Here is a 27,579-nt window from a genome sequence, read left to right as displayed (position 1 = left end):
TCTATTTCTGATTTCAATTTATAGTAAGAATAAAAACATTTAAATTTACTGGTTATTTAGATTTTATAAATATCTTCAATTTTAAATCCTTTACTTATTCTTCAGCATTTAATTCTTATCATATGCTACCTACAGCTTCTGTTTTCCAGTTTTATTCTATATTTCATTTATATATATATATACATTTATTTTATTTTCTTTTTTTTACTCTTATTTTCCTCCAATACCTTAATTCTAAAGAAATAATCAATTCAAAAAAATATCCAATAATCAATTAAAAAATATATCAACAATCAATTTAAAAATACATTTAATAGCCAATTTAAAAATAACTTTTTAATGAGCAATTTAATATAACTTTTTATATGACATAAAATTATCATTATAATAGTTTGTAGTAATTTCAAGTTAAAATATTCAAAAGCTTTTTAATTATATATTAATGTCACATATCTTTTTTTTTTTTCATGATTAACGTTGGCTCCAGACTTCTGTGGCTTGGGCAAATTTCTGTTGTTAATATCTTCAACTTAATATTTAATATAGAAAACATCATTTTTATATTAAATATTATGTTGAAGGTATTAATTTTTCTTTTGTAATCAAAAACATTTTTATTATCAGAAGATTGAAAACAACGTCTACCCTTTCACTAACAAAACCTTTTTATTTACTTTATACATATATATATATATATTTTTTTTTTATATATATTTTATTTTACAAAACTAAAAGTATGAAATAAAAGCTTAAAAAGTTGAATTAATTTGTTATTTAAAATGCAAGAAAATTATTGTCAACAAGTTTTGCATCTTGGATGACATACAGTTGTATATAAAAATATTATCAAACATAATAAAAAATTATTAATAAATATATCAAAAACGCAACAAAAAGTAAACATCTAAACTAATACTTAAAACATCCCCAAATGCTTTTTTTTTTTAAGCTGCACATGTTTTTAGCATCAATTTAACAAGATTGTTGCAAATTTTGGTCAGAACTCTGGATCCATCCCCAAATAGATTCAATTGGATTCAAATCTGCTTTTTTTTTCCATTCATGCTATAATTGTATGAGCTATATGGGCAAGCTCTATCTCTCGATGAAACTGGCAGCATTTATTCCAATTAATCAGAATGGTTTGATGGAGCCATCTATAGCGCTTCTTCATGAATATGTAAATTGATTTTACTTCTATAATTATAATTGTATAAATGTTACACACACCTAATCATTAAAATTAAAGCAAATACCGACTCTCCCACTACCACCCCAAATACCAACTCTTCCACCACACCTTGCTACCTTGGTACAACAAAGCAATTACTTTACGACTTTGCTTTTTTTGTTTATAAGGGTAGAACAGGGCACAGTGGCCCACATTTTTTTCTTAAATGTGTTATTCTTAGGAGTTTTTTGATTCTAAAAATGCTAAGCAGATTATTTGATATCTAAGGCCTATACATATATTAAGGCTTGAAATTGAAAAAAAATTTGTATAGTATTCTTACAAAGTGATCCATAACAAAAGAGTTGTTTAGTTTTCTGGAAATTAACATGCCAAAATGTCAATAGAACATGGTCCTAACATAAAAATTGAAAATATATCCAGTAGCAAAAAAACTATAGAGCTAATTAAATGAAATTAATTTAAACATTTAAATGTAACGGGTGATGCGGAAGTTATCAGACAAATCCTAATTTCATTATTTGAGCATAATAATTAGTTTTTGTGGTTTTATGCGTACGCATAAACGTTCTATAAAATATAAACTTTATTATTTGAAACACAATTATTTAAAATGAGGTTAAATGCAGCTGAACGAGAATCTTTTTGAAAGCGACTAAAAATGTTTTTTGTAAATAAACCTAATATAAAAATAAATAAATCGTAAATCATTTTGAAAAGGAAGGATTTGCTCGAAGTACAATATATGATAACCTAAAAAGACTTGAAACTGTTCAATCGTTTTCTGATAAAAAGCACCCTGGTCGTCCGACATCCTGGACTAGAGAAAAGAAAGCCGAATTAACGAGACTTGTCAACAATCAAAAAGGGGTCAGTCAGAGAAAAATAGGTATTAAATTCAGTGTAAATCAATCGACAACTGGTTGTCAGTTAAAAAAAATGAATATTAAATATAGAAAATGTGAAAAGACACCAAAATACACTATAGAACAACAAATAAAGGCAAAGAAAAGAAGCAGGAAACTAGTTAATCAACTCTATAACACAAAATCGCTTCTAGTCATCGACGACAAAAAATACTTTTGTTTTGCAGGGAACAACATGCCTGGAAATTCTGGATACTACACAAACAACAAAAAGACATGCCCAGAAAGTGTTCGCTTTATAGGAAAAGAGAAATTTCCAAAAAAATGATTAATGTGGATAGCCATATCTGATGGTGGTATGTCCGAGCCATTGTTTCGCACTTCCAAGGCTGTAGTGATCAATTCATCAATCTATATTAATGAATGTTTAGAAAAACAACTTCTTCCATTTATTCACAAGTATCATGGAGACTTTAACTATTTATTTTGGCCAGATTTAGCAAGTTCTCATTATTCTAAAGATTCTCTAAATTGGATGGACCAATATGTCTATTACGTTGATAAAGAAATGTGCCTCAAGCACGACCAATTGAAAATTTTTGGGGACATTTGGCACAGAAGGTTTACAAGGGAGATTGGCAAGCTTCAACAGAGCAAGTTTTGATTGATCGCATTTAAGTAAAACTACAAGAAACTGATTTAAACTTACAGTCGCATATGAAAGGCGTCAGAGCAAAATTGAGATCAATTGCAGATGGTGGTGTTTTTTCATATAAAAAATAATATATTTTTATTAAAAGATAAATGCTTTATTTAAAAAAAATATAATAGTAGTTTGTTTTTTTATTTATAAATAAGTTAGTGACGTTTTTATTTTGTTCGATAACTTCCGCATCACCCGTTATTTCCATTTGAAAATTAGTTGTTTTTTTAGAAATAGAATCATTTACGCATATAAAACAAATTATCCACCACATCGCATATTTTATTCTGCTGCAGTAAGTCTTTCTAAGAACTATGATGTGATAATTAGCTCTGTTATTCATATAATTAACTCTGATTCCAGATGTAGATACCTGAAAGTATTAGCATTAATGTTTTTAAAGATTAGCATTAACTTTTTTTATACAATATATTCTAGAACTTATGATTTACGTAACTTTGTTTACCTTCAGTACAACTTAAAAAGTTCAAAATGTTTTTCTTTAATTATTTTTACATTTAATTTATACTGCATAGATCTTTTCCAAAACAGGATTCATTATAATCATATCTCACCAACTTTACATCTCTCTCTTTGTATGCATTATACATCGCTTCAGTTGAAACTTCCCTGATAACAACTGGCATTATGAGACTTGGTAAACATCTTCTTGATATGTAGTTCATTAATTCTGAATTGGTCTAAAATTGCCATGGCTTACAAAATAGCATCACGTATATCCTAATAACACCTATATATTGAAGTAAAGTAAACACACTTGAATGACTTTTCTCTTATTTTTATGAAGAAAATATATCCATATGTTAACCCCTTTCTTACGAAAATACTCTTATTGGCACTCTGTATCTGTAACTGGAAAACTTTTTTTAACAAAAACCTTAAAACCAGAAAGCAGTTTCATTGCTTAATTGCTCCAAAGATTTGGTCTTTTTTTTTGTTGAGAACCTCACATTAGATGTTTGATATAGTTAAATGCATCCTTTACAGCAATTGAGACAGACAGAACATGATATTGAGGCTAAACTTTGTCGTCAATATTGCATGCAGTAACTTTTGCTCTTCACCATTGTTCAATTTGGATAGTCTAAGCGTGATTAATTTTTTCAGGGAGAAGACTGTTTATTTCATCAACATTTTATACTGTTAAAAAAGCCTATAAGTATTTCTGCTTGTCCAGGAACTACAGCTTTCGAATATAAGTTTTCTAAACATACATACTTGTAATTTAAATTATCTTTTCATGCTATATTTTTTTGGACTTGCATTAAGAACTTCAATTACACTCATACTGCTTCTAAAAGGTTTATCCATAGATAAAACTTGATTATAGCTTATGATTACATAGATTAAAACATATTGATTATAACTTGATGTTTTTCGAACGATCCACAATTTCCTTTGAAATAGCAACAACAGTTGCTATTTCAAAAGACAGCAAATTTTAATGATTGTTAAAATAAAATTAGAAAAATTTTGATGGTAATATAAATTGTTTTATGACAATTGCCAACTAACTGATTTTTCCATTATAGAGATATTGAAGTTTCTTTGCAGCATGCAATCACCACAAGTTATTTGCTAGAGACACTATTGTTTTTCTGATTGCCTATTATATTTTATTATTTCAATAGTTTTCTATATTATCCTTGTTAAATGATTTCTATATTATCCTTGTTAAGAATTATGGCCAGAAACATTTAGATTTTTTTCTTAACATTACATGTTTTTTGCTATGCTAAATGCTAAATTCAGAAGATAGAAACTTTATCGCTCTGCCCAGGGGAAACTGATCTGCATCTCCCCTCTGTGCATCCCAGATTATATCTCTTCATAATATCTCTTCATAGTATGTACTAAGAATGAGAATTTGAAAAATGGCTCTTACAAAATGAAAAAAAAAATCTGCTTTTGTTTTTTTTCCCCAAAAAAAGATTTAATAATAATATAGACTATTTAAAAATAATATATAATTTAATAAATAATATATAATTTAACAAATAATTTCTATAAGTATATTTAAATTTCCTTATAATATGAACTTTTGATTTTGAATGTCATTGTTATATAATAATTTTTTAAAAAATACTAATACTATACACAATTGAATAGAAAAAATAACTAATCCATTATTAATAACTATGTTAAAAACACAAACAAATGCACCAATTAAATGACTAATAATGATGGAATCATCCATCATTATAAAATTATGAAGTTACACTGACAGATTTACACTAGCTAGAAAAGATAAGTAATCTATCATTATTTATGTTAATGCCACATTCAGGCTAAATAGAAAAAACAACTCACCCATCGTTATTCATGTCAACAACACACACACTTGCACCAAAATACTCACCAACCTTATCAAATAAAACAATATCACAATAAAATAGATTATTTAAAAGAAAGGCAAATATTAAAACCAATTTAAAAATATGATTTATAACAGTTATACCTGATTATTGGGACTTGAAAAACTATATAAATATTCTCCAATAGTAAATTTGACAACATAGATAAATACCTAATAAAATAATTAACAAATGAATAAAGTTTATATTCTAAAACTAAAAAATATTTTCAATGATATATAGAATGCATTGGCTAAAAAGAATTTTTAAAAATTGAACCAAAAACTTCAAATTTGAACTCATTTATTCAAAGAGTGTTTTTCCATTGTTAAACTGACCAATATTAATGTTTTTAGCCCAATTGAGCCTTTTGGCTTTATAAATGGCCCTAATTATGGTTTAATAGCAACTACACCCCAATTAAAACTTAATTTTTTCACTCAATCTTTGATGGTAGAAATGATAATTTTAAAATTTTTAAACTGAACACAGGATATTTTAGGCAGTGCATCTTCTAATCAATAAAGAAATCTTTTTTTATTTCTCTGTCTTGTAATCTATTCTTTAGACTTATTATTTTAGAATTATTATATTAAAATTATTATTTAGACTTTTCATAGAAATTTTTACATGCTTTGTAATTTCTTTGCACACAGCGTATTGAAATCTTAATTTTTTTTTAATTTGGACTTGGGAATAACCTCTTTATAGTAACAAGAATTATTTATTCGTCAGTAATTCTTAATTCCTTCCTTGTACCCATTTCTTACAGCAAAATAAAACTTTAATTAAAAAAAAATATGAAAAAAAAATAAACTTAATTAACTATAACAGAAGTAAAGACATTAACAAAAATTAATTTTTCAAAGAATATATATATATACATATATATATATATATATACATATATATATATATATATATATATATATATATATATATATATATATATATATATATATATATATATATATATATATATATATATATACATGAATACCAAGAAGAAAAAAAAAAAGTTAGTTTTTCTTGGTATTCATATATATATATATATATATATATATATATATATATATATATATATATATATATATATATATATATATATATATATATATATAAGGGTGTTCCTATATACACTTTTAGTTTTTTTATTGAAGCTCACCTTCTCTGTTTTATTGTAGGCATAAAAGTCAGTATAAAGTCAATATACGCTGCATATATTATATTGACTTTCACTACAGACTTGATAATTTATTCAAGCATGTTTTATTCTGAAGAGTTTTAATACATAATGTCATTGACTTTTTTGTTTGTTTACATAATTGATCTCTTACGCAAACAAAATTAATGATGTCATGTACTAGACTCTTAGGAATAAAACACGCTTGAATAAATTTTCAAGTCTGTAGATTGCAGCGTATATTATGCTGACTTTTAGGTCTACAATAAGACAGAGAAGGTGAGCTTCGACTAAAATAAAAAATCTTGTTTTTCTTTGTATTCATTTATTCTTTTGTTATAATCAAAAAAATTTAGCCCAAACATTTTTTTTATCATTCTCTTTAATATGAACACAACATGTCTCGGAGATTTGGGATCCCTTTAACTATTATTTATCTTAAATTAAAAACGTTTCTGTTCTGCAACTGTTAATTATTATTTAATCAAGTTAACAGTGTAATGTTATTAAGAAATTAGTTCAAAACAATCATAAAACAAAAGAATTAAACAAGATATTTATTCTTCAAAACAAGATCAATAAAAAAATACTTGAAAAAAAAAACAGTGACCAACTGCATTAGTGTAAGTGATCAAGCGCAGTAGTGTAAGTAAGTGATGCGCAGTAATGTTTTGTGGTAAATGTGGTGTAATGTTTTAATTACTAACAACAGTGAAATAACTAAACACTTCCGTCTTATATATATATATATATATATATATATATATATATATATATATATATATATATATATATATATATATATATATATATATATATATATATATATATATATATATATATACATATATATATATATATATATATATATATATATATATATATATATACATATATATATATATATATATATATATATATATATATATATATATATATATATATATATATATATATATATATATATATATATATATATATATATATATATATATATATATATATATATATATATATATAGGACATCTATTAAATATTTAATTCAGTATTAAAAAAAATTGATTTTTTCATTATTTTCGTTTTTCTGAAAAAACTGTCAGCATTTTTAAAAATGAAAGATTTTAAATATATTAGGATAGTGCTAACAAAGTAAGGTAAAAATGTAACATACTTATCATTGTATACTAAGACAACAATGTATACTATACTTATCATTGTACACTAAGATATGCTGTATATATAAATATATTTGTCTACCTTCCCAGTAAGTTCATTAGCTCTTGGTGCTCCAGCAACAACATCTAAGCAAAATATTCAAAAATGATAACATCAAAAATACAAAATTTTCAAGTACCAGACAAAAAATGAACAAATATAATTAAAAAATAATAAATATTAAAAATATAAAAAATAAAAAAATAAAAAATTTATAACTTACTAATAAAAAAATAAAAATATACCTAAATAAAAAATAAGATATACCTCCCTGTGTAGAGCTGAATGTAATTTTTCCCCAAGCAACTGAATAACCTAAAATTATTTATTAAAAAAAAAGTAACAAACATAATTGATGTCATAATAAATGCAAAGTATATAAACTTTTAACTATATAAAAACTTAATAAAAGTTTTAAAAAATTTTTTAAACTAATGATATATCATATATATTTGAAGAGGCCACAGTACTGCATAAATTTTTCAAAAAATCAATTTGACTAATGGCTGCATAAAATATTGTTCTTTTTACTATAAATCTCATTTTTTGTTACGAAAAAGTTTATGAAGCTCATCTCTTAGTTGTGTCAAATTATATTTTTAGTCTGAATTAATAGAATAAAACTAAAACACAAAGCTTCTGTTTCGTTTTTTTAGTTTGTTTGGTTTAATACTTACTAATAACTGTGTATTTCTATTGTACTTTATGTAAACAAACAAACGCATGACATGCATATCAAAATAAGCGTTTTTTTTATAATTATATGATAATTTATTTTTTTTCATAAAAACCACCAGCTTAGATTTTAAAAAAAATTTTACAACAAGAGATCTACTTATAAGATTATACTAAGATAATAATAAGAATAATGCAAATTAAACTTTACCATTATAAAGAAATTTGTTATGCAATGACTTCCCAATGCAGTGTATTTTTTCAAAAATTATGTTTAAAGACTAAAGTAAGAGTAAATTATGTTAAAAGTAAGACAGAAAAATTATGTTAAAAGACTAAAGTAAGACTAAATATTATGTTTTTTTTTAACAAATTGTTTTTAACAAAATTTACTGTTACCTACCTAATTGTAGGGAAGAATTGGATAGCTAGGGGGAGTAAATTCAATGTTTTGGTTCTTGTAATTGTGAGGATATGAGGAGATACATTCAAGCTAGTGTAGATTGGGGAGAATGGTCATTATATATGGTCATATTGGATGGATGGGATAAATGTGGGATGACTATGGGGTGGGATCATAATGGTCATATTGGGTGTGGGATAGAGGTGGTAATTTTCTTTTTATACTTTTTAAGATTTAATTATTATGCAATCATTATTTTCAAACACATTTTTATATCCTGTTTACACTAGAGAACTGGAACACAAATTTACTGTATAGTGTTTACTGATTTTGTTTTTTACTGTATTTTTTAAATTGTTTTTCTGCTGTTTTTTCATCAAATATCAGTCATTATTAAATACACGAAAGCTCTAAGTAAGACATGACGAGGTGATGTGCCCACCACCACCACCAAAAATAAAAATACCACCTTTTAAAGTATAAAATATATAGCAATGATAGGATGGAATTTTGAAAATACTGAAAACAATCCTGTTGCGTTTTTTTTCCTTTTCGAGCACTGCTTAAAAGGTAAACGGTAAAACAAAAAATTTTTATGGATTAAATTTTTTTAAATTGTAATTAAAAACTAAAATGCAAAAATTATTCCAATAAATATTTAATTTTTGCATTTGTTTTAAAAATCAGCATGTTCTACATTCTAATGATGTCATCCATGTGCGTTTAAATGCTGCATTTATATGTGTCTGTGTGCATATATTTTTTTTTTCTTTCTGAAAAAATAAAGCGCACATTTTTACATTAAGAGTGCAAAAACGATATTAGGAAATTGCATCTATATATATGAATTGAGTATCCAAGACCGATGATGCCACTACAGTCAAAAAAACTACTTTTTTTTTTCTTTTTAAATTGTAATTAAAAACCTTTCTCAACTCTTTATCTTTGAAACACAAACCTTGACAAACAAAATAGCTGTCTGGAGAAACAAGTTGAGTGCAGTACAACTAGGGACATTATGGGTTGGACCTCGTTGGAACTTTTTGCTTACAGGGCCCTTTATCACTATACCACAATTGCACTGGTAGCGGTTTATATTAGTCATATACATTACTAATAGGGTTTCCAATCAGTTTTAACCGATAACCAAAAACCGTGGTTTTTTGTCAAAACCTATATAAATGGAAACTGTCGGCTTTCAAAAATGATTTTGGTGGTTTTTTGTATAATGTTTTTAACTTTTGAATGTTTATTTATTATAGAAAGGTATAAAAATTCAAATTTGTATGCAATTAAATTCTTATTTTATTACTTAGATTATTTTTTGCTCGAAAGTTCAACATGTCTTTTCATTTTCAAAATTATTCAAGCATTCCAAATAAAATATTCGAATATTGAATGAAGCATTTAAATGTATTCGAATACTTTTTATTTGAATATATTTATCATCGATTTAACTAAGAGGAAATCATCTTACTAAAAGTCTAACAACTGTGATGAAATTAGTCCATCAAGATTTTTCTTATAAAAAAGAAGTGACGAAACAAGAAATTTTCAGAAAAATTCAAATGGGATATAAATTCAGCTTAACGCATGATGAATACACATCTTTAAGGCAAAGAAAGTACATTGGTGTCAACCTGCATGAAAGCAAATGTAAGAAAACCTATAAAACTGGCCACATTCGTTTAGTACAAAATATTAAGGATTATTTGAATTCATTTGGTGTTTGTATGGAAAGAGATGTAGTAGGTTCTACTCAAGATGGTGCAACAACTAACAAGAAACTCATGCAATTATCGGACTTGTTGATCAGTTTTGTTTTAACCATGCAATTCATCTTGGTGTATTTTATTTTGAATCAGTAAACAATGAGATTAATGTTGAATACCATGAAATTTTGATGAATGCATGAAAACTAGTGAAATTCATAAAAATGTCATCTGTTCGTAATCAAATTTTTCAGAAGAAAGTTTCTGAGGAATTTGGTAAAGAAATCAAACTGCATCTGGATGTTTGTCATTATTGGAATTCACTTTTTTTAATGACTGAACTTTCAAAACTAAGAAATGTTTATTCCTTACATTTACTGAATTAAATGCTCTTGATATAATTAATAAGTTAGATTTTGAGTCATTAGCTTCATTACATGCCCCATTAGAGCCACCAAAACTAGCAATTTCTTAGCAGAGAAGATACAACAATATCGACAACAGACTTTTCTTGAATTCATGCTTGCAAAACTTTGGTATGAATACAGAAATCGCATCTTTATTGCATTCAAATTTAATAAAGTTTGTTAAGGTGCCTAAAAGATCATTCAGTTGTTCCATTAAAAAATATTTTAAATTTTACTGAAAAAGTAGCATTAAGGCTTTTTGGATTTACTTCTAATGATGAACCACTACTAGCTGAAGCACCATGTACAACATCGGAAAGTTCACCTGTTTCTCTTAACAATGAATTAAACACACTTTTCAATAAAGATAGCATCACACACTTGCCCAAATCTACTGATCAATTAAAATGGCTTAAGCAAGAGTTTTTGTTGTACCAAAATAGGGCAAAAAAACAGAAAATATTGAAAAAATTTACAATGCTTATCTCTCTATAAAAACCACATCAACAGATTGTGAACACACTTTTCAAAGCTGCACTAGTTTCTGCATTTCTAGTTTCTGCACAAAAATCACGATTATATGATTAAAATAAAAATCTTTAGTTTTCTTAAAATTTTTTTACAATAAAAATAAGTCATTACAAGTTTTATTTCGAAACATAAATATGTTAGAGCACTATGTTTAAATAACTTTTTTAATAAACAATGCAAATTAACTTACATAAATTTTACTATTTAACAAGAAAAAATGAAAATCACAGTTAACCTCTGTTTTTTTAAAACTAAAACCAAAATCGCAGTTTTTTATAAATGCGGTTTTTTGGAAACCTTACATTACGAATATAAATTAAAACTATTTTAACACTAGCATCTCTTATGCAACACTGAAAGTATGAATGAATAAAAAAGCAATTTAAAAAAAGAAATTTACTTGTTCAAACAATCAATGGATAATATGTTTCATACTTAATTTCCAAATAAGAAATATTATGTTAAAACCAGACTGATTCACAACAGAATATTCTCTAGTTTGTAGCTCTTAAGAGTTGAAACTAAATGAATGGGCAGGATAGAGTTGAAACTAGTTGAATAGACAGGATATAATTTGTAAAAATTCATTTTGACTTGAGATTCTGAGAAAAATCTATGAACACTTGTAATGCAAATTCATAAAAACTGTCAAAATTATTCTTTGGGTCATTTTGGAAAACTTTATTGCAAAAACAGACAACAACTGATGTTATACATTTTACAATTATTAAAATCAAATTACTTCACTAGAAAAGCTTTCCTCATGCAATTTGCATTAGGTACCTTGATATAAAAAAATTTTTCTAAAATAAAAATTGCATTTAAAAAAAGTATGATTTAAAGTATTGTGCATTGGAGATGCTGCAGAATCATTAATTTTCCTACAAGCAGTGATGCAAGCTTTCTCGGGAAGTGTGTGTGGTTGCAAGCCTTGATCGTCCACATTTAATTTTTTTTTTTGATAACTTGACCACGTTTTTATACAGTAAGCGTTTTAAGAACTTTTAAGAACAGCAATAATAGAAGTAAAAAAACGAATATGAAAGAAAAACTAAAAAAAAATGTATAATTAAAAAAAGAAAAAATTTTGTAAAAAAATTTTTATTTTGATTTATGTAATACGTATTATGTAATAAAAAGTTATATACCTAATATAAGTTTTGGACTTTTTTGGACTTGATTACAATAATCTCATTAAAATTTTTTTCATCTAATCAGTTAGTTTTTTTGTTTTTTTTGTTTTGTTAAAACACCTCCCCAAGGCTGAGAAGGCCACTACAGACGAGGAGGCTACTTAATTGAGGTTATAATCCTCTGACAAACTTTGACAAACAAGGCCGCTGCATGGAGAAACAAGTTGAGCACGGTACTACCAGGGACATAGTTGGGATCGAACTCTGAACCTCTCGCTTATAAAAAGAGTGCTTTACCACTACACCGCATTATTAATATAATAATAGTTAATAAGAATCAAATATATTTAATAAGAATAAAATAATATATATATATATATATATATATATATATATATATATATATATATATATATATATATATATATATATATATATATATACATATATATATATATAATTTAATAAGAAATAATATATATATATAATAAATAAAATAATATATATACCGCATAGTTAATAAGAAAAAAAGTCTGAATGGAAAACTAAAAGTCTAAATGGAAACTAAAAACAGGAGAGGTAGGGGAAGCACATATAGAGTATTAGAGTGTAGTACTAATAAAATACCTTGTTAAACTAGCAATTCTTGCACTGATCAACAAAAAAATTTTAATTAGGATCTTATTATACTGGATACATAATGAAGTTCAGGCTCAACTAAACATTAATTATTAATTATTAATCACTAATTATTGTCTATCATTAGTAAAATGAAGATGCAATGAACTTTGCAGATAAAGAAGTTTTAAAGAAGAAGAACTTTATAGAAGAATAAAAGAGTTTATTTTTAATGTATTTTTAAAAACTAAATTATTATCTATTTGTATTGTGAATCTGTTTCAACAAAAAATGTTTACATGTTCTGCTTCCTTGTAGGATTTACTTTCCAAGTAAGTTCCTATATGTATGTTTTTGGTCTGTTTGAATGTCTGGAGCAGTGTTCATTCACCCCTAAGTTACATGGTTTATATTAAGTTATATGGTTGTTTGTGCTCTGTCTGAATCTCTGGCTTGGTGTTTGCTCACCCATAAGTTACTATATGTATGTTTGTGTTTTTGCTTAAATCTCTGATGTTGTGTGAGCTCAGTTACCAACTAGTGACTCTAACTATAAAACTTATGGTCATTTTCTAGTATTTTGTTAGATGTAATGTTTTTCTTAACATAATAATGTCTTTCAAAATATTATGTTCAATATTTTTAAATACTACTTACAAGAAGTAACATCTATTAACTACTCCAGGTCAGATCAGGTTCAGGATTATTACAATCAGGCTGTTACTTAGAAGTTACTTAGAGTATCATGTTATAGTGTATCAGTATGTAGTGTATCAGTGTTTTTCTTAACATAATAATGTCTTTCAAAATATTATGTTCAATATTTTTAAATACTACTTACAAAAAGTAACATCTATTAACTACTCCAGGTCAGATCAGGTTCAGGATTATTACAATCAGGCTGTTACTTAGAAGTTACTTAGTGTATCATGTTATAGTGTATCATGTATAGTGTTATAGAGTATCAGTAATAGTATCATGTTACTCAGTAATACCTGATCCATGCCCTGTTTTCTTGTAGGGTTTGCTTTTTATTTGCGATGGCTAGGAGAAATAAATGGCTCTTGGTTAAAAAAAGACCAGAGATGGTGACTCGATAAAAATACTCATCTTGAGTAGATATTAACTGCATCCAGCTACTGACTTAAAGAAGGCTTCTTAGGCAAAAATATGAGGGGTAAGCAGAATAATCCTGTTGACCAGCCTCACACTCCTTTTTCATCTACTAGACTAGCTTAAATGTAAATCTATGTTAAATTGTTTCCTTTCTAGGATGATGAATGTTTGGTCTTCTTGATTTAACTCATAGATTTTTGCTTGTGCCTCCTTAATAGTGGCTATGCAACTCTTCCTGCTATCTCATAATGAAGGTACAGCCCTAAAACTAATTTTGATGGTTCTGCAGCTGGCAAGTAGTAAGGTTTTCCAAACTCTGTGATTGTTTGCTGTGAGGCTGATTCTATCAACAACAGTAAAATATCAAAGAATTAACATTGTCAAGCCACCCATGGATCGTGATCCTTTTGGTGTTCATTATTGTATATATATTAGGGTAGGTCAAAAAACAAAAATTTTGAAAATCGCACATGTCTGCAAAAAAACATGTTCCTTACACATAAGAATGGAAACATAAAAAAAAAAAAAGAAGGAATTTTTGATTCGATTATTTTTATTTTTAGCCTGAGACTGAGACACTGAGACAATTGCATAGCTCATTGCTTGGAATGTGCTCTATAAATGAGTCAAGTTCTCTTTAAACTTAAACCATGCCTAAAGTAACCAAAATTATAAAATACATAAATTATTATGTAAATATATTTAATGCATAAATTATTAAGTTTACTTATTACTTTATTAAATAAAGTAACAAATTAATCATGTTTACAACAAACCCATTTTATTTAAATTATCAAAGAATATTATAAGTAATTACATTTATAAATTTGTATTTTTATATATAAATATGTATTTTTTTATAAATCTTTTCAAACTTTTTCTGTGATTAATTATATAAACACTTTTAATAGCAAAAATTTTTAGCACAAAAAAAAACGCTACATAACAACTCAAATTTATTAGTTTATTAAAAATACTGGTTTCTATAAACATTAAAATAACTATTACATCAAAATTTTTATAAAATAAATTTAAAAGGGGTTTTAAAAGCTAAAATATTTGTTAGAAATTAATAAAAACCACTGGACAAAAAATAAAATAAATACTAAACTGTTAACTTAAATTAATAACTAATTACAATATTTTAATATATATGATAAAAACCGGGCTACTTAATTCAAAAAAAATGTAATGCTCTGGCGCTTTTTAAAAAATGAATTAACTCAAAAATATGACGTATTTTATTAACATAGCCGTGTGTTCAACGTTAACTTTTTTTCTATAAAAAACTATAAGTTCAAACAAATAAAATTTATATATAATACTGAATTTATTAATAATTTTGGAACAACTAAAACGATTAGAGAATAAATGCACATAAAATGCGGGTCAGACAAGTGCCAGACAATGTCTGATGACCGGCTCTAATTTCGAGCCCTGTATATATACATAATTTTGTGTATATATATATATATATATATATATATATATATAATTTTATGTATATATATGTATATGTAGAGATGGAGTCGGAAAAAATATATTAATTTTAGGTGCTCAACCTCGGTGTTTTATTAAAGATATAAAGTCAATTTAAAGTTATAAAATGTTATTTGTTAACTCAAAGCCAAGATGAATTATTTTCTGTTAATTGAAATAAACAGACTATATATATATATATATATATATATATATATATATATATATATATATATATATATATATATATATATATATATATATATATATATATATATATATATATATATATATATATAAACATCTTTGCTTCCAAAAGGGCTGCAAGCAACCACTATTAGAGTTGGAAGTTACTGGAAGAGAAAAAATGAAGATTGCAGAGCAAGATAACGATTGACAGACGACTTAAAGAATTGCAAATTATATGAATCAGGAAAGCAAGATGAAGGAAGTAAATTCCAAAGAACTGATGTTCGTGGAAAAAAACTAGACAAATAAACATTTTTGGAGCATTTAGGAACAATCACAGAAAAAAAAAGAGACTTAATTGAATGACAAGTAACACGAGAATTTTAGTAGATGGCACAAGAGACGCTAGCTCTTAAGAGCAGTGTCTATTATAGTATTTGTAGAAAAGAGAAAGAGAAGCAACATTACGACAATGTGATAATGATTAAAGGTTGGCTGCAAGAGCAGGTCCAACTATGTTTTCAATGCATTTTTGCACCTTGTCTTAAAGAGAAAGGGCATCATTAGAAGATCTGTCCCAGATATGGCAACAGGAAGTAAGAGTTAATCCTAGAAGATGAAGGGCAAATGACTCATCAAGTACATTACCGTTCATAAATATGGGAAGATCTAAATTATTGCGATAACGATTGGCTGAAAAAATTTTTTATCTGAGTTAAAGTATGGTAAATGGTATATAAAAAGTATGTTAATGGTAGGTGTAAAACAGACCTAACATGACCAGTTTTACAGGTCCAGACAGCTAGTATAAAATAATATAAGAATAATAAAACACAGTTAGTAACTATAGTTTAATTACTCTTGTAGTCTTAAGTTTATTGCTTTGCTTTGTTTTTTATAACTTTTTTGCTAACAAATTCAAGTTAATTTGCCCCATGGAACAAAGTACAAGGTTTTGCATAAACTAAATTTTGAAGACCAGATACTTTTCTGGATATCACAATTTGCAATCACTTAATTCAACCATTGCTGGTGCAAACAACTATCACAATACTGCCAACATTCCTATATTAATGAATGTCAACCCTCTCACTGAGTCCTCATCTTTATGTCTTTTTGGACTATCGTTCAATACTGGCCTTTAATGGAAACCATATACATTGATTGCAAAGTTAGCATCTGCTATGGTTACTTCTCTTTATCATGCTCACCATTATCTTACTCCTGATTCTCTACCTTTACAAATCTCTTACTTGTCCCTGTACAAAAGACTGTTATCATATTTGGACTGGTTCTTCTAATGATGCTCTTTCTTTTTTAGACAAGATCCAAAAATGCATTTTAAATGTAGTTTTTTTCTGCAAAGCTCTCTCTTCCATAGTTGTAAAGTTGCATCTCTTTTTCTTTTGTACAAAAACATTTGTATAAAATCATGGTCGCTGCTCAAAGGAGCTATTATATCTAGTTCCATAAACCAAAACTCATTCTTGGTTGACTCGCCATTCAGCAAGTCATATCATTTTACTGTATCTGTTCCTGCATGTTCTTAAAACTTTTATTTGCCTAGTTTTTTTCTCCACAAACTCTTTAGAACTCTCGCCCACCATCATGTTTTCCTGACTCATACAACCTACAACTTTTCAAGTCAACCATTTCCTTGCTCTTTAACTTTATTCTTTGTTTACTAGTAACTCTCAATTTAATAGAGGTTGCTTGCAGCCTTGTTGGGAGTGAATTAGAATTAAAAAAAAAAACAAAAAAAAATAAACAATATGACTTGGAAAAAAATTATATTAAAAACCACACCTATGTATATTGTACCATTATCCTTTTCTGATTGGACTTCTGTGAACAGAAGTTTTGTAGGTTTGCTTGCTAAAGAAGCTGATATAAGTCCAAAAAGTGTTCCTTAAAATAAAAAGTATATAGTCAAACAAACATTCAAGATGCAGTAAAGAGCTTATAAAATCAATGCTTTGATCAAAAAGTTAATAAAATCTTTTAGAAAAAAATCACCTTTGTTAAAGTAAGTTCCTGGAACACCAATAAAGTATGTTGTATAACCACTAATTTTTCCCGCAGCGCTACTGAACCCGGCTAAACAGTAACCAAACTTACTGTTGTCAAGAAGTTCTAAAATAAAAAAAATTCAGTATATAATTTGTATATATTGCTCATTAAAAATTTAAAAAAGTTGAGTAATAACTTTAACATAAAATTGCTAAGTTTTGTATAAAACATTTTTGTTTTTTTCTGTTTAATTTTTTGCACAAAACATTTTATTTGTAGTTTATTGTAGTTTTAATAAACTCACTGTACTTCTTTTTAAACTTATGTATACTTTCTTATGTTGATTATGTAAACTTTCTTATGTTTATTATATAAACTTTCTTATGGTTATTATGTAACTTTCTTTTTACTAACAATTGATATCTTTTTGAAACTGTGCAAGAGTCAGAACAGAGTATCTTGTCATAAAGAAAGTAGAAAAAATTGTTGACAGGTACCAGAAGAAAGAACAAACAACGGGCAAGTGAAAAGTAAAAACAAAAGAAAGTTTTCGGATGAAACTGAAGAATCATGAGTATGTTGTTACTGAAAATGCCATGAAATGATAACAACGGAAAAAGATAAGCAGTTCCTATTTTCTCAACAAGCTGAAAGAAAGGATTCTATGTTATCTGTTGATAAAAGGTTGTTTCAAATAGAGCAGAGTACTGCTGAAAGAAAAAAGAGAAAAACCGCATGGAAAAGAAACACACAAGAATCTTCTTTCTTTAATCATATAGTTAGAGGGGGTAACTTACTTAAAGCTGGTGGTAAACATAAACGTACTTATTTCTTAAATACTAGACTTTGAAAGCAGTTTATTAGGTTTTGGCTTTAGAGATTTTAATTCAAAGCATTCAGTTATGAAATCTTAGACAACAGAAATTCACTTAAACTTAAGTTTGAATTTGTTTTTTCCAATTTTATTCCTGATATTTAGATCATTTTTATGAGACATTTTCAGGATTTAAAAAACAAAATAGTTGCTATTTGACATATGAATTGACAATTTAGTTTTTTAAACTTGTGGTGAAAATTTTTATAATTGTTATTATAATTTTTTTGTTATAAGTTTATTAAAAATAATATGCAGAAATTAAGTGCTCTTCAAGAAACAACTTAAAAAATTTAACAATAGAATAACTAAAAACAAGAATTCTTTCCCAGACAATATTGTTAAAACAAGGTCTTTAAACTGATTTAAGGCCAATTTGATAATTTAAAAAAATAACGGCTAACCTTACTTTATTATATATAAATATAAGTAATGCTTCTCAGTCAGGTGATTATTTATGAGAACTTTTATTTTTTTATTCAGAGGGCATTGGCAATGGCCAAATATATCCACATATCAAATTTTGTACCTAAGGCCTTATAGCTTGCTTCTATCTGGGGCTAGTAAGTGACTGGGGCCACAGCTTAAAATTTATGATACAGTGTGAGGTCAGTAACTAATTAGTTACTCCAACTAAAAAACCAAAGCCCACCTAAATCTCTAGTATTTTGTTAGATGTAACATTTTTCCAAATGCATTTCCACAATATCATGCCTAATGTTTTAATGTACTGTTTACAAGAAGTAAATCCTTTTAACTAATCCAGGTCAAATCACATACAGGATCATTGCGATTACCCTGCTACTGGTATGTAATCCAGTACTACCTGCCCCTTGTAGGATGTGCTTTTTTAAGGAAAGTCTAGGAGAAACAAACTTCAACTTAAAAATCCCCTGCCTTGGGGCTCTTGGTTGACTAAAGGCTAGAGATGGTGTCTCAATATAAATACTCATCTGGGGCAGATGAGTATTTATATTGCATCCAGCTTTAACTGTTAACTGCATCCAGCTTAAATTCTCCTGCCTTGGGGCATTGGTTGAATAAATGCTAGAGATTGTGTCTTGATAAAAATACCTAACTTAGGTAGATTTAACTGCATCCAGCTACTGTCTTGATGAAGACCTCCTAGGCAAAGACTTAAGGAATAAGCAGAATAATTCTGCTAACCAGCCTCAAACTCCTTCTTCATCTATTAAGCTGGCGCAGATGTAAACCTGTGTTACATTGTTTCCTGCCTCGAATGATGAATGCTGGATCTTCTTGACTCTACTCATAGGTTTTTGCTTGTGTCTCTTTGATAGTGGGTATGCAACTCTTCCTGTTATTTCCTAATGAAGGCACAACTTAGGGTTAATTAACAGGACTGAAACAACTGCATAGCTCAATGATTAGGAGGCTGTGCTCTGTCTATGAATGAGTCAAGTTCTCATTTAACTTGAATCATGCCAAAAGTGCCTAAAATATAAAAAACCATCCCCACTACAAAATTGTTTTAATATATCTTTTACAAATTTTTGTGGTCTGCAAAGCAACTTTCATCAGTTGAATCTTACTTCTTGCAAAATTCACCAGACTTGCTTGCTTTTAGTGAGATTAAGAAAGAAAGCAAGAAAAAAAACATAATCAAGTAAATTACTCAAATTGAACCACAATCATGTCATCTAGGTTGGAAATTTTTACTAAAATATTGAAGGCCTGTAAAGCTGCAAGAGATGTTCACTTACCTTACACACTTTTCCATTATTAACTGCCATGTGTCCACCCTTATATTCAAAAAAAATATTTTCTTATTTCAAACTAATTATGTGTTATATTAAAAAATAAAATGTTAATTCAAAATTATACACTTATATATATATATATATATATACATATATATATATATATATATATATATATATATATATATATATATATATATATATATATATATATATATATATATATATATATATATATATATAGCATGAATTTTTAAATTTGAAAAATATGAATATTGTATCAGTGTTTATTTAGCCCCATTTACAAACCCGACCCAGCTATTTTTTATAAAACCTGGCCCCGGCCCCAGTCAAATTTTAACCCCGGTCATTTATTATCTAGGGCTATATGCTTGTTTCTATGATAAAGAGTTTGTTTGATCACGAAGTAGATTATTAAATTTTAATTGGTGCAGAGCTTTGTTACCATTTTATGTGTAATTAATTTTTTTCATTTTGCTCAGAACGATTAGCCAACTTTGTGATTTATATAAGTGTTGCAATTAAATTGTGTTACTTAATGTTCAGAACTGTTTGTGTAATTATCTGATACAGATTAGTACTCTACAGTGGTGTATAGCAGTGTGTTATTATGTAGTTAAACCTAATTTTCAGAGAGCAGCCCTAGGTAAACCAGCTGGTGGCCCTAGGTAAAACTAAAAAAAAAACTTATTGCAACTAGGGCCACTAATTTTTAAACCCTTCTACATGACCGACTTTTATATTTTAAGGTATTATACCTTTATTAATACAAATTAATTAGTACAGAGATAAGATCATATCGGTCTCACCATTTTGTTGTTTTGTTATTTTTTCTGTTCTTTTGCTAATTAACTCCAATGTATTTTTCTTCTCTTGTTTAATATAATGTGCATGATTGGCTGCTTTAGACTTTTTCCATCCATGGACTCATGCAGCCATATAAACCACCACTTTCATAAAGTGGTCAAACCCATGGAGTAATGTAAAGTACTTAAAAATTCATGAATTACTTGTAAAGATATTGCATAAGATCCAGCTATTGGACTTGCTGTTTACGCATTACTCGCATCATAATGCTTTGACTTTTTAGTTAAAGAACCATGTTCTTGAACTAAGTCCAAAATATCTGCTCCATGGTTTCAATATCTTTATTTATAATGAGATTCTGTTCAACTGTACATATATCTTAAGATTGTTCCTTTTTCTTTTCAAACTGTTTGCAACAATGTTCACTTTGATATTTAAATATTGTTTAATAAAATAATGAAACCTTCCTCTTTCACTGTTTTGATATGTACATTAAAAAAAATTGTTGCATTTCTTAAGAAAACTTCAAAACGTAAATGAAATATTATTCAAATAACAATCGACATATTTATGGTTTACAAAATTACATAATTAAAAAGTTTGATATTAAGATCCATTTTAACACTAGCACTATTGATATCTTCTTGGTGATCAACATACTGATGAAAAATACATGCAAAAGATTTATTTATTATAACATCTCTCATTAACATGTTGCACATTCATATCATTTAATTTCACTGCTTTTAGAGCTTTAAACAAAGGCAGAACACACCTAAAAGTTTTTTAGGCTATACACAGTATAGCCTAAAAAACAGTACAGTAGCATAGTAAGGGTTTAGGTTGCCCAGGAAAGAATCTAATTTGCCCACCCTTCTCAGGGTTGGCGAGAACAATTAGTAAGAAGGTGGTGCGATAAAAATATTTGCTAACTAAGGGGGAAAATTAAAGTCCTTAGTTTATTTTTTTCACCCTTAAACCAAAGATCTTTTTTTTATATATATATGCATTCTTTTATATATGTGCATTTTTTCCACATGTCACACTCCATAATATAAATTTTAGGAAGTTATGATCCATTTTCAAAAAGTTATATAAATTGTTCACAAAACTGCTCAAACAGACTGTGTACACTATAATATAATAAAATAAGAACATGTATGCAAAATAATAATAGTTTTAACTAATACAAATGAGTTTAAAGCATACCTTTTTCACATGGAGAAGTAGAATACTTCACATCTAAATCTTTACCCAAAAGAGAACACCTTCCTAAACTTTTAAGCTTCGATTCAGAGCTATCTGTTGAGTTTAAACTCCATAACGGACCACATGTTAACAAACTATTATTATCTCCAGACAAAGACATACCCATCCATTGATTTTTTCGATTTTCTAATTTAAATTATAATACTTTATATTTTCAGGAAAAGCAATAATATACTTCATACAATATTGAAAAAGATAAAACAACACTAAATGATAAAAATGAACAATATTTAAATTTATAAAATATATATAAATAATGTATACCTGTATAATTTAATGATAACTATCTATATAATATCAAGCTAGATGAATTATAATTGTTTCCTATTTATTATGCTTTTTATTCAAGTTAATTCGTTATATGCTGCAAGTTTTTCTTTTTTTTTAAGTGTACACTAACCATAAATACAAAATCTAAAGCCCTATATTTTAAATATTTGCCTAATTCACAAATGCACAATTTGCCCTTTAATTTGAAAACATTACTGACAAAAGGAAAAACTAGCACACTTGCTTAGGAGGTCTCAATTAAAAGCAGTAAGCAAGCAGTCGCCATTGACCTAATGCTGCACAATAAATTATTGTACAGCATTAGAAAATTGTAGAAAAGGATGAATTAAATTCAGGATTTAAATAAGTGGCAGTCAAATATGGCACTTTCTTTACATGACCCAACATTCTATTCTTTTCAATCAAGATTTTTTTTTTAAATCACTCCTAAAGTCTTTTGTATTTTCTGATCTGGTCATTTTACACCATTAATATAAAAAATATTCTTTTGTTGTTTACTTTATAGTGCATCATCACACATTTTTGGGCATTAAACTTTAAAAACTGGTCTTCCATTAATTCTTTCCATAATTGTCTATCCATTTAAATGATGTATTTAAACTTTTTTATAGACTTGAGGTACTTTCATCTGAGATTACCATGCATAAAATCTTGGTATCACCAGCAAACAACTTGTACATATTCACTAATTTGCTTGTTAAAAATTGATAACCTGCATATATTCATTTATTTGATTGTTAATATTTAAAACAAACATCAAGGGTACAATAACAAAGTTATCACAAGTCACTCAGAAACAATTTTACCATTAATAACTTTTTGCCTTCTATTATTTAGAATAATACTGTTAAACTATTTAATGGCTGGGAAATTAAAACTACCTATAATTGTTTATATATCTTTTAATGCCTTAATCTCTGGATATTTTATTCCTAGCTTAAGAGCATTATCAAAATCTCCATATCAACAACATAATTTTGCTCAATATTGACCGTATCAACAACATAGTTTGCTCAATTTAGTAATATTAAAACCAGCCTCAATAAGCTCACACAACTCTAAAGAATTTTTCTATACATAAGCATACACCAATGCTTTTACAATCACAAGTTTTATCACACTTGTATATATTGTACCGAGTAACATTTGTAATTGAGTTATTATTAAATCACATTTTACTTATTCCAATAATTTTTGGAAAAAAAACTAATGACAATCTTTAATTCTAAATTATTTTCTAATGCATTCTAATAAATACACTTGAATTCTGACATACTTTAAGGAAACAACAATGCTTTAAGTAGTTTATTGGTTCTTCTTAAACTTCTGCAACTGGTTGCCATTGATGTCATATCAAAATAGTAAGCATATTACAAGACTTGTATTAAGTCTGTTTTTTTCTTGTCTCAGCATGAAATTGAGTTTTCTTTTGGCCTCAATTAGATCTGGACTGATATAAATCTGCTTATGATCATTGCTGTTTCTTAACTTTTTTGCTGGTAAGCAACTGGATTTCTAATGGATGGTTCTTATTTAGTTTAACTAAAATTGGGCTTTGTCTTGTCTTTTGATCTAAGTCTTCTAGTATAAACTTGTTTAATTTCTGATATTTTCTGATAAAATCAAAAACATTTGTTATCATTTTTCATTTTTATTTCTCATTTCAAAAATAAATAGATTTCTTATTCTCTTCTCACTATCGCTCATTTATTAGTTGCATTAGCAACAACTAATTGTTCAGGTGGTTTATACTATTTTTAATAACTTACACCCATTAATTGCCAATATTGGCAGAATTACTATTTGTTTGGATTTACTTGGATCATTTTTCAAATATTCAATGATTTTCAATTTTTTTCTTTGTCCTCAAGATTCTTTTACTTTATTTGATAGTTTTATAAATAATTTTGAAACATTTTCGTAGCACTTAAGTAACAGTTTGAATGATTACCATGTCCAAAAGATGGCCAGTTTACTTGATTTAAAAATTGCTTTCCAGTTCCATTTTTATTTTACCTTTTATATAATGGCTACCATCTTTAAAGAAATCCCTAAGTGCCAAAACAACTTGTGTTTATATTAAAGAGAATGTTAAAAAAAAATGTTTGGTCTGAATTTTTTTGATTAAAACAAAATATTAATACCAAAAATATCAAGAAAAATACCAAGAAGTATTAACTTTGTAGTTTTAGACAAAGTTTGCCTTCTCCATTTCGGTCAGAATTTTAAACATTTCAAATAAACACGCTTTTTTTGATGCAATCACATTCTTTATAATTTATTCAAGCGCATTTAATTCATATGAGTTTAAAATACATAGAGTATAAAAATTGATGTCATTGTAGGCTTCTTTTTTTTTAATTTTTTTTTTCAACATCAACAAATTACTTATATTATTTTTCATTAAATCTCAAAACATATTTGTAAAAAAATTTAAAAAAAATTAGTATCTTTGATTTTTTAAATTTAATTAGTGAAACTTACAACTTTCAGGATAATTGTATATACCTTTCATACAATTATAAGTTTATCTACATTATATATACTTTTTGTTTTTAAAATAAGTGTTTCTTATTAATTTTTTAATTTTTTCATGCAATTAATATATTGGGATTGTGCTGTGGATGTTATATTGCTCCAATTTAGAGGCAGACAACAAGGTTGTGGATTTGAAACCTAAGGGTACTTCTTTTAATTTTACTGTTTTATTTGAAAATTGTTTTGTGTTTATTAACTAATAATTATTACTTTAAATAAATTAAAGATAAATTTTAAATAAATTTTAAATAAATTAAAAAATTAAAACAACGCTTTATTTAAGTTTCAAATAAAATAACTAAAATAAAAACGGCAAAATGAAGGTTTGAAAGAATTTTAATTCTAAATAAAGTTGCTAAAATAAAAACGAAAAAAAAACTTATTTAAATTTTGGATAGAATAAATAAAATAGCAACAACATTTTATTTAAATTATAAATAAAAAATTATAATGGAAAAAATGTTTTATTTAAATTCTAAAGTCAGGCACAGTGGAATGTACATACATAAACTGACTTGAATAGGGATTGGTGCAGTGGAGTGTACACACATCAACAGAGAGATTAGATTTGGAAAGGCATTATTTTAAATAAAAAATAAATATTTTAATATTTATTTAAACAAGGTTCATACATTAATTTAGCTTATGTAAAAAAAATTATTAAATTAAATTACACTTGATTTTTACCTGAAATAATCAAAATAATTACAAATAACATGTTTAAATACACATGTACAAATAAGAAAAAATTGTTGTACGTGTGTACAAATAATACCTACCTATTTTTAAACACAAACTTATTTTAAACACAAACTTATGTACGCTGTATGTATTTATTGGTAATAAATAATAATAATAAGTAGTATGTTTTACAAAATTTCATTAAATCTCACATAAAAATTTTAAGAATATGTGCACCTGATTAAAAGTTTACAAAATAAATTCTGTTAAATATACTTTTATACCATTAAACAATACAGAACAATTTTTTTAACAAAATTTTAATAAAAATAATAACAATTTAATAACAAAAATATGACACAAAACTAATTTATAGCAATAAACAAGCTTAAAATAACAGAAATGTTTTAATCATCATTTTAATGCAAATTTTGCAAAAATTAGAAAATAACTAAATAAACTATTTAGTTTATAAAATAAGTAAACAAATAGTTTAGTAACTTATGAAAAAAAAAATTTTTTTTTAAAAATAATAAAAAAATTTTTTAATAAAATTCAATAATGTCATATACTAAAACTTTTTAGAATAAGACACGCTTGAATAAACTATTAAATCTGTAGATTAGCGCACTAATTTTAAAGACTTTAAATTCTGACCAGAATGGAGAATGTGAGACTAAAACTACAGAGTTTTTCTTGGTATATGTTTATACATTTAAAATGGAGTATGTGAGACTAAAACTTTTTCTTCATTTCTAAGAGTTTTTCTTTGCATAATTGAACATTTATTTTAAAATTGTGTAATAACTTTTGTGCACTATTTACAATTTGTTAAATTTTGTTAAATATTTTATAAAAACTATAAAATTCTGTACACTGTCACAAAACATTAACTCTCATGGTTTAGCTATCATCTATAAATTACACAACTCTAAATTTATTGAAAAATCAAGAAATAGGAGATCTTTATAAGCGTTGTGTAATTTATAGTAAATCCCTAAATAAATTGCTTTAAAAAGTAATAAGAAGCAATGTTTTTTGCATATTATACATTTCATTTTAAAAAAAAAAACATTAAAATTGTTTATGTTTTTTTAGTCTACAAAAACATTACTTTCTACTTCATAAAGAAATTTCCCTGTGTAAAAATAATATATAATATAATAGGATTTTATTTCGTTTTTATTTTTGGATTTATTTGTTAAGATAATTGATAAATATAAATATGATTGAATTACTAAAATAAGTAAATACAACAATATACAACAGATAAAGTTAAATAATTTGAATGAAAAAAAAATCTTAATATAATTGCTAAAGTTAACGTTTAACATTTAACATCGTTTCGCTTTCGTTTTTAAAGTAGTTTTAATTAGTTACTAGACTTTTCTGAATTTGAAAGAGCGTGTCATCAAAATGCACGCAGTCATTGGAGAAAGACTCTTAAGTGAGTTATAACTTTTAACCTTTTGGAATTTAATCATTATTTATTAGTTTAGAAATATTACATAAAGGATCACTTCTTTTAATTTTTTAAATCGTTTACATTTTGTTTGTTTTAGATTTTCTT

General features: G+C 26.4%; 1 protein-coding gene across 1 annotated transcript in view; it reads right to left on the bottom strand.

Annotated features, from left to right (window-relative positions):
• The window catches only part of LOC100206667 (integrin alpha-8), a 97,650-nt gene that overhangs the window by 51,020 nt on the left and 19,051 nt on the right, over positions 1–27,579 (bottom strand). The window contains exons 3-9 of the mRNA XM_065810570.1: positions 22,440–22,625; positions 17,814–17,930; positions 17,604–17,705; positions 7,802–7,849; positions 7,577–7,620; positions 5,241–5,309; positions 5,093–5,145 (exon numbers count right to left, since the gene is read on the bottom strand). Coding sequence (XP_065666642.1) covers positions 5,093–5,145; positions 5,241–5,309; positions 7,577–7,620; positions 7,802–7,849; positions 17,604–17,705; positions 17,814–17,930; positions 22,440–22,625 — 619 coding nt within the window. The remainder of the gene's footprint in view (positions 1–5,092; positions 5,146–5,240; positions 5,310–7,576; positions 7,621–7,801; positions 7,850–17,603; positions 17,706–17,813; positions 17,931–22,439; positions 22,626–27,579) is intronic.

The sequence above is a fragment of the Hydra vulgaris genome, chromosome 11 (assembly GCF_038396675.1).
Source record: "Hydra vulgaris chromosome 11, alternate assembly HydraT2T_AEP".
Classification (NCBI taxonomy): Eukaryota; Metazoa; Cnidaria; class Hydrozoa; order Anthoathecata; family Hydridae; genus Hydra; species Hydra vulgaris.
The sequence above is the reverse complement of the archived record's forward strand: the minus strand, read 5'-3'. Positions and strand labels throughout refer to the sequence as shown.